We start from the raw sequence: 15,640 nt of genomic DNA, 5'->3' as shown, positions 1-15,640 counted from the left end.
TCTTCTTTAGTCTAATTGCTGGGTTTTGATCTCAAATTCAAAAGCCTGAAGTTATAGGCTTTTGAATTTGAATTTTTTTCACTGGAAAAATGCAGTGATCTGTGTTTTTCCAGTGCAGATCACTGCACTGGAAAAATGCAGTGATGTGCAAACAAATACATGAGGACAACATACAGTGCTTTCAAAATCCATTCATTGCATGTCTATTAATACATTTTTCTATTTATTGCAGTGTATGAGGATATGACATATATAGTGACTCAGTGTTCAGAGTGTTGCAGGAAATAATGCAGCAAACACAATAGTCTTCTAGTTGTCCCTCTTGTCACTCTGCTGAGTATTGTGAGTCTGTAATGGATTGTGGTTCCAGATATTACAGTTTTTAATAAGTCTGTTTATGACACAGACTCTTAAGTAGTGGCCTTTGTGTACTTTAGAGATTGTTTTATCATGATTTATGTTTCTATAATTCAGCGTGTCAAAGCAGAATTCCAGAATAGCAAGAATCACATCAGTCGTTCCAAGTGGCTTTTTTACTCCATTAATTTAAGTAACAGTGGAAAAAAAGGGGATGATCTTGGGCAAAAATTTCTGTATAGTGGATTGCTGCCGGAACAGTGAAAGAAATAATTGTAAATAATGATATTCTTCATTTACTGAAGAACGCTTGTGCAAGTTCTTTCAGCTTATGAACTCTATATTGTGAAGGAAAAATTACTCTTTCCCCTCTCTAAGGTATTTCCTTGCATCTGTTGGCTAACATCATCTTAAATTATCTTCCGACAGGTAGACGCTGTAGGAGGAAGATATGTCAGGACTCTGCTCTGGTAAGGGTTAGATACTGTCTATTCTGATGTAACTAAGCAGAGGAGTTGTGTCCATATTGGTCTGTAATCTAAATGTGACCTTTTCCCAGCTACAACAATAAATACCCAAAGATCAGAGAGAACATTCAGAAGTGATGCTAGCATTGCTTGCATATACTGCTGCTCTGTCAGTGTCACTTCTCCAGACATCAGTAAACCTTACTTGCAATCTAAGTCATCTGAGTCTCCAGTGTGTCTCTCTGTGTCTGCCTCCTCATCCTCTCTGGACCTCGCTGAACTTAAACAACATGTACAGGAGGGTCTCGACTTATGCTGGAATTCCGTTCCTACGGCATGACGTAACGTGATTTTCGGCGTAAGTTGGAACTCAAGTAAATACGCAAGTACCTATGTTACTCACCTACGCTAACACAGTGGTACCTGCCTTGGTACTGCCATCAGCAGAGTCTGACTTAGGCTTGGGAGCCATAATGGAGGGCAAAAAGTTTAAAAAAAAAAAAAAAACAACACGAAAGAAAGTGAATGTAGCACAAGCCAATGTGGTGTAAACAAAGCCTTCTTCCTTATATAGCGCCTCGTGACGATGTTTTCGTCCACTCCAAGTAGTTCCCATGGGAAATTTGTTTTGACATTGCAAACGCTGTTCGTCGAAATAATGGGACAAGACTTTCTAAATAAATTTATGGGAGATGGCGATGTAACCACGAAATGCCGTAGGTCGAGGATGTCATAGACCAAGGACCTATTGTATATTTAGAAGTTTTGAAAAATATATTCCCACCGAAAATAGCCTAATTCTAGGTAAAGTCAGACCCAGTTATTGGTCTAAATATTTATTAAATGAGTTTATTAAAAAAAAAATCTGGATTAATGTGTTACTTGTGTATTTCATCAAATTATAAAAGAATAGAGTGTTTTGGTGGCACCAAATGATACATTTTTACCTCCCAGTGACCTTCATTTTCCTAGGTTTGGTTTAATATAAAATCTAAAAAGTATTAAAAGAATGAAAAGAGTAAAAGTAACATTAAAAATTAAGTTAGCTTGATTATAAGAGCAAAAACTCGAAAACTGCCTGCGTTTAAATATACATTTTCTGAAGAAGACAACACTTTGGACATTGTATTTATTTCAGTCTTAAAAGTTTATAACAACTTCTGGATAACATGACATTAAAACAAAAAAAAAAACAAAAAAGAAAAAAACAAAAAACAAATTAATACACATTTTTAATCGCACCCCAGGTTGACAAATTAGAATTCATAAAAGCAGTTTTGAAAAAATAAAAATAACAATAAAATCACAGGAAAATATTTCTTCCCCCCTAAAAACAGCTCTTGCAGACTTACAGTGCATCAGGAGTCTGAGCACCTGGTGTGAGAGAAGCGTCACATCGGGGACTGATAAACCTGATTTAAATGTACAACACCTAAACCTGTGCTCAACAGGGCCAAGTGTGAACACTCAAACCAGTTTTGAATACAAATTCAAGCCAGCGAAAGTGGATTTGCAGGTTTTGGGTGCAAAGGCGGCCCCCCCAAAAACCCCCATGACCTGTTTTTACAGCGAAGCCCAGCACCTGGAAATGTTAAAAAACACAAAACATGTATCGTGGTTTTCTACTTAAGTAGCCAAGATGTAATTCAAATCCTGTTTCTTTTTAAGCACAAATATTTATAACATTCCCCAATTATTAGACTACAACTCCCCCATATTTCAGTTTGACATTTATTACTTCTACAAATTGAATACAAAAGATTTAAGTGATTGGTTTTTTGTTAATATCATACAGGACTGTTACATTTGAGGGAAAATGGCTCTGTTTGTTCTCAGGAGTTAGCTATATTTTTCGGTGAAATTCATGAAGGTTTTGTGGTTGAAAACAGCAAACAATCTCCCCACAGCCGAATAAAGTTTATATACCTTTTTATCCTCTTTTTTCAAATATATATTCATTATATATAAAATACTGTTTCATTCATAAAAGCCTTACTTTGTACAATATCTGAGTAGGTGTGTGTCGGTGAGTGATGAAGTAAATGAACGATGTGAGTGTGAGTGTTTGTGTGTGAAAGCGTGTGTGTGAGCTAAAAAGAACCTGGAAAATTGTCATAACAAACAGCTGGTACTGATTCAAGACCTAATACACTAAAAACAAAAAGTGTTTTACACAATATACACATTTTATTACTTACAAAAAAAATAAAAATAAGAGAAAATAGGTGTAGTGGATGGTTAGCAGGCGGGCTACAGCAGGGTTAGTACCACCAAATGTCACGTAAGACGACAGAAAAATGACAGCGAGAGAGAGGGAAAGGGTGTGTGAATGAAGAGCTAGTAATAAAAAGGCAGTAAGTCTCACTAAGGAAAGCTCATCGTCAGTGCATCTCTCATCTTGGATGTTCCGAAGTCAAAGTGCCGATTTGGTAACTGTGGAGACCATCCACTCCTCATCAATAAGGCCCAAAACAAAAACAAAATAAACAAACAAACAAAAAAAAAAATGGATGTACAGAATCACATTTTGCTGCACCAACATGTCAAATGTGATTTTTCTTTTTTTTGAAAAAGCGAAAGGAAACAAAAGATCCTTTCGGGAAAGAAGGGAGAAGAATGAAAAATGCACTTTTGTCACACATCCATCATGGCACCATTTAGTGGATATTTTTCTGCTTTCATTTTGAGGTACTTCTTAAGAAAACAAAGACTAAATGTAAGATGTGTTTATGTCAGTTTTTCTTTTTTTAAAGCTGTGTTGCACAGTAGCACCATTGTTTTAGTTGTAGTTAGTTTTTTTTTTCACGGAAGACAATGCACCATTGGAATTCCACCTTCGTCGCAACGTCAGTGGTCACGACGACGACTGCCCACCCCCCCATTTGCCCCCCGTTATCCAATCATCTCTTGTTGTCGATCGGGCGTCCCCCGGCAACGGTGGGTTAGCTTGCTGCTGTTACGTCCTCTTCATGCAGACCACACAGCGGCTGACGCGAGCCCGGAGGTTACCTGCCTTAAAGGTCTCCGACTGGGGCTTCCTGTAGGGGCCAAAGGGTAAAGAGGGTTCAGACAGAAGTAATGTCCACAATTATGAAGATATTTCAAATAAATCCTATTAAAAGTCACTTTTATCAAGATAAAAATTCAATATTTTTAAAAAAAAAAAGTGGTGTTTTTATTCTAAATCTGCAACCAGTTCTGTTTTTGGCCACTAGGAGGCAGAATTTTTGCATAAGCTGACAGCATAACAATTACAGAGCAACAATAAGCAGGAGTTCACTGCAAGAACTGCAAGCTTTTGCAGGAACAGACCAGTAATCGGCCCTTTTATTCTTTCTGTTTTTACTGCAACAAAACAACCAACAAATAGTGGTTACTGGACCAAACTCCAGTTCTACGAAGATGCAGAAAACAGCAATGGAAGCTGTTAACTTTAGCCCATATGATGACGTTTACTTGGTTGATAGCAACGTTAGAGAGGAAGACGTGGTACTAGTTGCCCTCTCCTAGTTTTCGGCAGTGTTTTTAGGGCTGCTAAGAAGCACAGACTCTGGAACAGGTACTTTTTTCTTGGCTGAAAACGGGTCTGCAGGAACATTCTTGCAGTTCAAACTGAACTAAAACAGTCCACAAAATCCTGTAGTTCAAAAATGGCCTATTATCAGTCATGTGGTCCAATATTTAGTCTCCTTTAGCACCCAAAACAATGAACAAAGAGTTGCAACTCTGTAAAGTTCAGGGCTGCTGATAGCGAGGATAAACTGCTACATTAAAGATGGATATCAGTTTGTGAACTACTCAGATGAAGCCTCGAGTTTGGAATTTGGTCGAAACCAGGTGTGAGAAATGAGAAGTGGTTTATAGTCAGGCCCTAATAAAAGGAAATGAGGAACGTCAGCTGCCTCTTGCATTCGCACCTGAACATCTCAGATTGCTCCACGGTGGCTAGCCAGAAGCTGTAGGAGTTGCCGTAGTAGTTGCACGTCCCTCTGCCATGGCACTCTATGAAGGGAGCGCTGCGGAACTCCTCCAAGCAGGAACCGGGGGAGGCCAGGGCCTGACCGGAGCCCTCAGCACCGGCACTGGTGTGCTGGGGAGGAGAGGCAAGGGTTAGTTATGTAGGCTGAAGGTGGGATAAAAAGATGCACACTGCTCCAGAAAGTTAAGGGAACACTTAAATCACACAGTAGATCTTGATCACTAAAATACATCATGAACTTCATTGAGAACAAGATGGTATAAGAACAGTCAGTGGATTCAAAATCATGCCAAAAATCTACGTGAAAAATTGAAATCACGAGCTGATTTCATCATAACAACTCTAAAAGTACGTGTCCACAGGATCCGTCAATTTCTTGCATCCCATTCATTGTCTATGTGAAACGCATCGCATTGCATGCAGGTTGTGTTGCAGTGTGCTTCAAGCTACGTTGCGGCGCGTTGCCCCAGAGCTCATTTGCATAAAGTAGATTTTGTTTCTACAAATTCCGTGAGGGGAATGGAGGTATGACGCTTCGTGAAACTTTCTTCAAATGTCTAAACTAAAATGAGGACAGATTCAGCTTATTTCTTGCCACAAATGCTTTCAGAAATACTTGTAGCTGAATTCTTCGTGATAAAAGACAAAGTTTGCGACTGAGCCGCCATGTTGGTCCAAAGCTTTTACCAGACTGAAGGTCTGAAGGCCTGTCATGTGATCACCTAGTGGCCCACTAGTGCAAGCCCACCAAGCGAGAGACATTCAGATGTGCTGCATTTCCATGTGAGAAAAAACGCCCCTGTGGACACGATTAATGGCCCCTTAATGCCTGTATGCACCACTGATAACGTCTGGGCATACTCATAACTCTGTAGCGCTACTTGTCTCCTGGTAGCTCTTCCAAGCTCTGTTTGGAGACAGAGGAAATCTTTTTGCAATGACACTCAGTGATGTGTTATCCTACAGGAGCTGCACTACCTACCGCCTCATAATACCAGCAGCCATAAGGGCACCAACAAAATGCAAAACTAGACAAAAGTCAGTCTGGAAAGATAAGGAGAGAGCAAAGGTCTGTGGCCATCTGTTGTTTATGTTCACCAAAGCAAGTAAAACTGATTCCCAATCACTTCTGTTTCCTAACTGGACACATCGACATCCCAGAGGTTTAGTGGAATTGGTGTAATACTGTGATGAATGGGGGTTCCCTTAAGGTTCCTGAGCAGTGTAGTTGGTTGTTGTGCTCAGGGACTGAATGATAATTATTTTTGCATCTACCATCATGAAGGAGTATCCAATCCACATCGGTTCCCAGTTTGAGGGGCAAGTAGGAATCTGGATGGTCTGACTGTGGACTGCGATCACCATGGCTGGAGCTTCACACACTGCACACCTGGACGACACAGAAGCAGGAATTAAACAGCATGTCCGTCAGCTCTGCTGGGTTCCTGCCCTGCCTCAGCGCTGCCTACCTGCTGATGAAGGGCTTGATGCTCTGCCCGGTGATGGGGGCCATGGACATGGGCATGGGCTCGGGCGTGGACAGCCAGTAGGAGTAGTCATTGCGGGAGGCGAAGTTGCAGACGTTGTTGATGTTGCAGAACATGAAGGGCATCGGGCTGAACCTGCGCAGACAGCTGCCGGCCGTGCCTGGAGGAGGGAGGAAGCTCAGTTATACAAAGTCGGTTTAGCTTCTGGGTAAAGTGCAGGTTTAGTGCAGCGATGCGTTTCCTACCGAGGTCCTGTCCGTGGGCCCGCTCGTTGCCCTGCACGTACAGCAGGGAGTAGCCATCGTAGATGGGGGTTGTTCCTTCTGGACAGCTGGGCACCTCCACAGACTGGCTGTGTCTGGTGATGAGGAAACCGTGGGCTGCCGAGACCGATCCTGGGAGACCCGGAGGACCCTGTGGACCGTCGGAACCAGAAGGACCGGGGTAGCCTCGCTGACCTGGGGTAACAAGGGAAGACACAGGTCATGAGATGTTCCATATCTAAATAAATAAACATCAAGTTGGTGAAAATTTCAATTACTGGGTCTAATATTTTGCACATAAATCACCAGAAAGTTCTGAAGTTTGTGTCCACATTACACTGGGGAGGGTCCAGAATCAGTTTATTATTGAAGTAATTTATTATCGATATTAATATTTTCTATGTCCTTACTTAAATGATCTGCTAAATGTGTGTATTTTCTTCATTGTGATCGTCTCTGGAAACCTGTAGGATCCATCTATAAGGACTAAAATGATTATTTTTAATATATTCACATGCCATGTAAATGTTTGTAAGATTTTGGAGATTTACAGTTTTAAACACAAACACACAAAAACAAGAATTAAAAAACAGCTAAAATTATGCTACACTGAGCAAGAAATCTTTTATTTTTACTACTTGACTAGACTACAAATGAGGATTTAATCACAGATCAGATTTAAAACTGTCTGAAGAACTACTGTGTATATTTAAGAATCATTTGGAAACCATTAATCCCATTCTTCAGTTACCAAATTGTAATTTAAATGCCACTGAAAAATGTGGCTCTTTTCCCACAGCTCACTAACATTTTACATAAAATCTTTGCAGGTCAACGTCAACATGTATTTATATGGATAATAGTTGTCCCAGTCCCGTGGTTTTATGTCACTTTATTCTACATACAAGCTTATTTTCATTCTCTAGATTTTACCAGATGTTTCACTTTGCTGGTGTACAACATCTTAGACACAACAGTCAACCGGTGCTGCATAGTAATGAAATAGTAATCAACTTTTTGAAAAACATTTAGTGGACTTTTGTTCACATTGTAGCTGCGACTGATTTACTTACCGGGCTGGCCGGCTGGTCCTGGGTCTCCCTTCCTGCCGGGGGGGCCGCTGAAGCCAGGAGGACCCTCAGTACCAGGATCTCCAGGGTTCCCCGGCTGACCTGAGAACAGCGACACACAAGAATTCTCATTAAATTAACAATTCTACATGCTGAGTTCAGTTTCCATCATGGAAAATACTGGACTGGCCTGAATATAAAATGATCTTGCCATCTGGTGTGGCTCATCTTACGCTCAAGAACAGACACTTTTGATATTGTTTTTGAATTTTTTTGATTCTGTTTGTAGTGCAGTAGCAGTGTCTGTAGTGAGTCTTTCGGAGCCATTTAGCCTTAAAAATGTTAATTAGTTTGAATAAGTCTCATATAACAGAACAGAATTCTGTCAAGCTGCCAAAAATTACACTCATAAGAGATGTTGAGCTCAAAAAATTAAAACTTCTGTCAGGGAAAGTTTTTTTACAGGAGATAGAGTGAGTCTGTGGCTGATACATGAACCACAAATGTGGGTTTTTACATACTAACTGTTGCTCTCTGTTACATTTCAATGATGAGAACTCTTTCTTTCACTTTGATGTGTTTAAGGGGAAAAAAAAACTAACAGGACATGTGCCCTTCAAACCACATCTTGAAAAACTGAGTCTGTAAAAGCAGCTGTGTAAAATCTGCAGGTGTTAAGTTTTATTGCTTTGATTTTCGCAGTAATTTATGTAATCTGTAGACAACATTCAGTCTCAGTATCAGTAATAAACCGCTTTTCCGTGTCAGCTTGATTTACAAACATGAAGTTCATCACCAAGTTTACAGAGCGAGCAGCTTCACATGAAAACGTGAAGGTTGTGGAATAGCTAATCATTTCACACTAGGTTTGCTTGATTTTTAGCCTTTTTTGTGAAACTCAAACTGAACCTTGGGTTTTATTGCTTTTACTGAGATGTTAAACCTTCTAATAAAATCATATTAGTGTCTATCAAAATTTCGATTTATCTGGGCAGTTACCCACTATAGGGTATTTTCTCCATATTTGTTCTGAACATGAAAACATCCTCAAAGACAGTTTGAATAGTATTAAATGTAAAAGTGTCTTTTGTGAGAACTATAAATGTGCAGCATCTCTGCTGACAATCCTAGATGGATCGGCAGATATGGGTGTTCTAAGGTCGATACTGATCATTAGCAATCAAGAAAAGCCGATAGCAGATATTTGGAACTCGTACCCATTAAATGTATTTTTTTAGCAGCATGTGATAGCAGAGAACCTGTCATTCATAACTAGACTTCTTCATTAAAAAGGGTGACAATAACCGAATATGTAAAATAGAAATAGGAGTCATTTAACTAGGATGCTCTTGACTGAGATTGATCAGTTTGTCTCTTGCTGTTCTCTATTTTCTTAACCTTTCACTGTTCTGTCACTTTTCTTATCCACAAAGGTCACTATACAAAAACGTTAATTATTGTTTTCCAGATTCTGTTTCAGGTGAATCTGTGGCTGCCTGCTAACTTAGCCGCTAGTTGTTAGCGTAGCCTTAGACACTTTGAGAGAAGCTAACTTCCTGGTTTGTGTTTCTTGTTCAGTTTCTGCTTGGGAGACATTTCACAGACCATAGAGTGACGACACACAGAGAGGGGAGGCTGATCAGACCTGAAGCAGAACATTTAATTTATCAATAATTGGTCAATAAAAATACTGATGCCAACTATGACAATCGGCCAGGCGCATAATCAGTCGATCTCTACTTTACAGTGGTCTAGAAGTTATGTTTAATAAAACCGCTGGGCTGAAACTCATGTAGCCCTCCTCTGACCTCCTTCAGGCCCCACAAAATCACCCACCTGGGAGTCCTTCCCGTCCAGGAGCACCAGGTGGTCCTCGGGAACCGGGCTGACCCAGAGGACCAGGAGGTCCTCGCTCTCCCTTCACCACGATGGGAGCTGGAGGGATGCCGGGATCACCAGGAGGACCTGGTCACACAGGAAATGATCTGTTAGACATCCTGCCAGCATTTAAACTGAACTTCCTGGTGCGTATCTCGGCTGTGAGTGTTTTCACCCACCAGTCGGTCCGACGTCTCCGGGATCTCCAGGAAGGCCGCCGCGACCCGGAAGTCCTGGGTCTCCCTTTGGTCCTGGCAAAAAAACAGAAGAGCTCTTTCAGTGTTGCTTACGATGAATGATTAACACTGCAACACACATTTTTTGATAGAATAAAGCGGCAAAAAATGCAAACTGACCAGGGAATCCGGGAACGCCAGGCAGACCGACATCTCCTTTAAGGCCAGAAGGACCAGGAAGACCAGCGGAACCCTGACAGGAAACAAGTGCAGAGAATTAAACATATGATCACTTATAATCCCCCTGGTTCCAGAAGACTTTAACTAAACTTTTCTTACATTCTTAAAGACAGAAAATAATGCAGCAACTTTAAAGAACCCTTATCATGCACATTTAGAGGCTTTTAATTGTATTTTAGGCTCCACTGGAACAACTTCAGTGTTCAAAAAACGGGAAAAAAGAGGTCCTATACAGAAAAGTCTGGACTTCAAATGAAAATTACATGAACACACTGAAGGAAAAGGAGTAAGTTTAATGTGGGAACATGGGCTCTTTAATGGGATCTCACCGGGAATCCTGGAACACCACCTTCTCCCTTCTGTCCGGGGAAGCCAGGCTGGCCGGGAGCGCCGGGAATTCCCTTCTCTCCCTTAACGCCGCCACTTCCTGGGGGTCCTCGGGGACCCTGTGGGCCGGCTGGACCTTCAGGACGGACGCAGGGGTGGAAAGGTCAGGCATAACTTGGCGAGGCCGCACACGGATCAGTTAGATTTCCTTTTAAACAAGACTTCCTGTTAAGAAATCTTGTTGTCAAATGTCTGACTGACGATAAAGAAGGAACCTGAACTGGGCCCAACCTTTTACTGAACACATATCCTCTGTCAAATTACTAAAAGTCTAGGTAGCAGTCCATTTGACAAAATATTGAAGAGTTTCATTCCTAAATCTGACATAATTGCTGAGAAAACCTCACTACATACGGTAATGAGACGTGTTAGGAGGCTTATTTTCACATTTTACACATGATTTTGCCAGTTTTTTTCCTCAGATGCAGAGCTGAAGTTGACCAGACTTTGCAAATCGTTCATTTAGACGTCAAACAATAAGGATATTTGCTTCTAAAACCAGAATACCAGAATGAAACTCTTCAGGCAAATATGTTCCTGTAAAACAGTGCGTGTTGTTTTTATACATGACGTCCAGCTCGTCCTGTTGGGTGAAGAAAAGGTCAAAACACACCTGCTGACATCAGTTTTTAACACTTAACATGATCCGGTCTGGGATAAATTCATCTTCAAACCTTGAGAAACCTTCATCGCACATTACCCCGAGTGAATTTACAGTTTTTCAGTTTCAAGTCAGGAAACACATTTCATAGTTCCAACCACAGCATCACAACCATCAAACCACTTGGTCTAACCTGGAGGACCTACGATTCCCAGAATTCCCAGGCAAAGTGGAACCGGGTTGAAGCACGGAGCAAAAAACAAAAAACAGGAGAGTAGGTTTAGACAGAGGCAAAAAACACAGACGAAACCAACAATGAATGAGGTGTTTTTGTCTTTATGTAGCTGTGAAGGTTTTAACTAAAAAGGCTTCTGGGCGGTCTGCAAAAGCTGTACACGTCTGCTGTTTTACACGCTTTTAATTCAGATTGTTGGGGTTAAAAACGAGTAGCTGCTAATCTTGCACAAATGAAAACGATAATTATTCACATGAATCCCTTAAAGGATGAGTCTGGTATTCTTTTTAGAATCAACACATCTCGTGAAAAGGCCAAAAACCAACAGTGAAAACATCTCATTAACATGTATTTTTGAAATCTGCACTGTAAAAAACATGTTTTTAACTATCATTTCATTTGAAATTTATTATACAAACATTAGCTGAACTTATAACTAGTAAAAAATACAGAAAGAAGTATTTAATTCACATGAAAAAAAATCCAGGTCAAAACCAGAAATATAATCCTCATCAACAATCACTACTAACACAATTTTAATTTTTTTTTTTTATTTTACAGATAAATAACCTGATTTGAACTAATAATAATGCATTTTCTGGCACTCCTGCTGCCAGAACTGTTTTTTGTAATTTATTTATTTTTTACTGTGTGCTGTAATAAAAAAAAAAAAGCTAAAGTCTGTACTGTTTTTTCCGAAATATGGTTAAATATATATATAATCAAATTTTTGGAGGGTAAAAACCAAGAATGACCATTAACAGCAGGCTGCTTTAAAACCTGACGGACTGACTTGAACAAAAAATATTTGCATGACAGTTAATGAAGCAGAAAATATTATTAATAACTTTACATTTCAACCATTTTTTAACATCAAGGTTAATTATTTTTCCTTGATTTAGTATAACTGTTCTTAAAGGTTTCCATCGTCAGCAGGAACAGATTAACGTCCTTTTTTTTTTACTAAATATTTTGGTTGCATTCTCTTAATCAGAGTCTTACAGGAAAAATAATGCACAGCATAATGAGATTAAACAACTATGTGCCTTTAAAGGTGACAGGAAAGCTAAGAAACTACCATTTTGCTGTTTTCGCTCTTATTAAAAAGTTTGAAACTGTGATGGTTGCAGGATTGTCAGTTTGAAATTTGAAGCTTTGTTCTTTCAAACAATGCATAATCTGATTCAGAAACACATCGTCTCTTGGCTTTATTCACGCCTGTGCAAACAAGTTGTTGGTTTTGGTCTTTTTTATGAGTTTTGTGTAAAACAAACTAAAACATTGAACATTTCCAGCACCACCTCCCTAGTTTTGGTGTTTGTTTTGGCATCTCCAAATCTTATAAATTTGCTCCCAGCTCACTGTAGGTGTCTGAAAAGGCGTCATAGTAGAAAAAAAATCAGTGTGGTGACAAGCAGGTCAATAAACAGCTGTTTACTAGCAAAACTGGAAGAAAACAAAGCTATCCAGTAGCAAGCAGCTCTCTGTATGGGAGCTTAAAATCATACAGGTTGAATTTTAATTGATACATGTGCATTTAAATGGAAAATTACAGTGATATTTATGCTCTCTTGCTCTAAACTTAGTATGTTTAACATATTTTTACATTTCAACAAATGTCTAGTGCTATATAATAACATTTACTTAAATATATGCTCTAAATTAAAGTACAGAGTGAAAATGTTGGCTTTAGAGATGTGATTTTTTTGCAATGCAGATGGAGCAAACTGCAAGAATTCTTAATCTATACATGGGATTTATAAATTTTTGGACTTGTTTTAGCAATTTATATGCACAAGTTTCTGACTTTTCCTGCACAAGGGCATCAGTGGAGACACTTGGCAGTTATCTGGGAGGAAATTAAGGGTTTTGGAAAGAAACACTTAATCTACAGTACATTTAAATTCTAAAGCACTAAATACTAAAATACAACAAACAGCTTTACATTCAGTAAGATCAAGAACTGGAATTACGGTGAAACACACTAAGAAGGATGATTAAATCTTTAAGGTGAGTTAGTTGACTGGTGTGGTTTTTTGACGACACTCGAATGTTAATTTGTCTTTGATTGCTCCTACATGTGATCCAGATAACATGCTGACTGTGAAGAGCTTAGGAGTAAAAGCTCAGGTGTGTGTTGTATTTTCATCTTAAACTTGAAATAAAATCTTTAAAAAAGGTGCTTACTTGTTACAGGTGCTGCAAACTACCATCAGTGTGCATGAGAAAGTGAGAGGAGACAGCGATTAGGGAGAAACAAGGAGAAGATGCAGTGATTTGTTCCCAGCGGATCAGAGAGTGAGGTTAAACTCAGTCAGTGCTGCTGTAAAAAGACGTGCAAGAGAATCTGGACGCCGTTCATCTGACCTGAGGGCCCTGTAGCGGTCGGACACGCGAGTAATCCATCCAAGAGGCGGGGCCAAGCCACAGTGGGTGGGGCCAAGCCATGCCGGAACAGGAAGTAAGATTTCATAGCATCATTTTGTCACACTGACACCCAGAAAAACACTTGAGTGTTTGTGTTGTAGCCTCACGAAGTGTGGACGCCGCTGACAGCTACTCTTATTATTATTACATGCATGCTTGCAAAATTGGAGTGAATTTTGTGGCACATCACCCTGATTTCCAGCTATACTGCATTTTAAATCCTTGATTTTGAATTGGGAAACCAAATTAAACTGACTGTCCACTCTTTCCAGCACAACGTGAGGCTTCTTCTCAATGTGTCTGCACAAATGTGTGTTGGGACAAACAGTGTCCATGCAAATGATTGGTGGGACAAAAACAGACATAACAGCAAAGCTGGACGCAAACCCATAACTCTCTTGTCTGGATTCTAAAACCCTTTTTCAGGCTCCTTTCTGTCACTTTTACATAAAAAGATGCAATTTTAGTCTCACTAGTTTAGTCCTTGTGACATTTCACTTTCAACACAGCATCAGTCTAAACTCATAAGTGCCTCAAAAGTTGTTGCACTTCTTTTTCCATATTTTAACACAGAAACTCCATAACATAACCTGGGTTTTGACAAAATGTTAACAGGAGCTGAAGTTCAGTTTGTTGCTTCCAGTTGTTTCTTCTAGATCCATGAGCGTCTGATCACTGCAGCACCAATAAACTCATCTGTTCTCCTACTTAATCCAATAAAGAAACACGAGTGTACTGAGAGTTTTTTGAGTTTGTCTCAGGCTGTGCTGTTTCACACCAACTTTTTCTTCGAAATGATCCACGAACACTGGACACACATGGGTTACCATGGCGAGGAAACACACAAACACACATACAGAACTTCAGGGCTGTGGAGAGATGATAGATTACAGCTTTCTCCCAGGATGGGATTGGGAGACGAGGGAGAAGGGGTGAGGAGACATGAGGACGGATGTATTGGTGGATTTAAAAAAAAAAAAAAAGGATGATGATGATGACAAGGACACAACAGTGTTGCATAAACCCATGCTCTGTTTGTGGGGGTCGCAGTGAAGCCCCAGTGATGATCAGTGATGTGGAGGAGCACCCCAACATTTCCTGTGCTGTTGACAACGACCGGATAGGTGGTCAAACTTCGGTGCTGTTGATTGGGTGCAACAACGTCCCATGCAAATCAACTGACATGGAGATGAAGGCATTCACATCAAAAGTGGAGTTTCTAACACATTTGCTGTCTGGTTTTTGCTGGTTAGGTTTTACTGGTGAGCCACTAAGTCATTTCATCATAGCACAAAATAAAAAACTACTTAGTGGAATTGAAACTTACTTGCAACAGATAAGAAAGCACACTTTACTTTGTGACGTTCTGCGTTTAATATTTTTCTTCAAGTTTTCATCTCCAGCTCAACTGCAGGTAATTATGAACAAAAAGCGAAGGAAACTTCTTGTTCGCTGGCTTTTACAGCAGTAGGAAGATGTGGATAACACTGCTGTCTTTGCCTAATAAACAAGTATGAACATCCTTGCTCAATAAATTGCAGTAAAACTAGCAACCATCATCAGAAAAACCAGGCAGCAACTTCTAAAGTACACGTGGTGACAAATATTTTCAAATGCTATACCTGCTCTTCCGGGTGGTCCAGGGGGTCCTTGGAGTCCTTTAGGGCCCTGCAGAGCCTGTCCTGAAGGTCCAGGAGGGCCGCTGTTACCTGGAGGACCAGGGGCACCTGGGAAGCCAGGGTCTCCTTTGGGTCCCGGGAAACCAGGACTGCCGGATGGACCAGGAAGACCTGGGTCTCCCTTAGCACCTTAACAGGTAGTGAGAGGCAAAGCAGAGACAATAATCACAACGAACACAACATTAATGTGTGTTCAAACAGTATGGTTGGGGTGAAGGAAAAATTACTCTTTCCCCTTTCTAATGTCATAATGGCCTTTAGACAGGCAGATGCTGCAGGAAATTACATATTGTCTATTCTGACATGACTAAGCAGAGGAGTTATCTCCATATTGGTCTGTAATCTAAATCTGACCTTCTCCCAACTACAATATATACCTGAAGATCAGAGAGAA

At 40.2% G+C, this 15,640-nt stretch overlaps 1 protein-coding gene across 1 annotated transcript in view; it reads right to left on the bottom strand.

Annotated features, from left to right (window-relative positions):
- Positions 1-1,938: 1,938 nt before the first annotated feature.
- The window catches only part of col4a5 (collagen, type IV, alpha 5 (Alport syndrome)), a 59,513-nt gene continuing 45,811 nt past the window's right edge, over positions 1,939-15,640 (bottom strand). The window contains exons 39-49 of the mRNA XM_023280501.3: positions 15,190-15,375; positions 10,247-10,380; positions 9,858-9,930; positions 9,681-9,752; positions 9,460-9,588; positions 7,627-7,725; positions 6,536-6,748; positions 6,273-6,450; positions 6,079-6,193; positions 4,742-4,914; positions 1,939-3,862 (exon numbers count right to left, since the gene is read on the bottom strand). Coding sequence (XP_023136269.2) covers positions 3,781-3,862; positions 4,742-4,914; positions 6,079-6,193; positions 6,273-6,450; positions 6,536-6,748; positions 7,627-7,725; positions 9,460-9,588; positions 9,681-9,752; positions 9,858-9,930; positions 10,247-10,380; positions 15,190-15,375 — 1,454 coding nt within the window. The 3' untranslated portion in view covers positions 1,939-3,780. The remainder of the gene's footprint in view (positions 3,863-4,741; positions 4,915-6,078; positions 6,194-6,272; positions 6,451-6,535; positions 6,749-7,626; positions 7,726-9,459; positions 9,589-9,680; positions 9,753-9,857; positions 9,931-10,246; positions 10,381-15,189; positions 15,376-15,640) is intronic.

Source organism: Amphiprion ocellaris, chromosome 23 (assembly GCF_022539595.1).
Source record: "Amphiprion ocellaris isolate individual 3 ecotype Okinawa chromosome 23, ASM2253959v1, whole genome shotgun sequence".
In the NCBI taxonomy this organism is placed as follows: domain Eukaryota; kingdom Metazoa; phylum Chordata; class Actinopteri; family Pomacentridae; genus Amphiprion; species Amphiprion ocellaris.
This window is presented reverse-complemented; position numbering and strand designations above follow the sequence as displayed.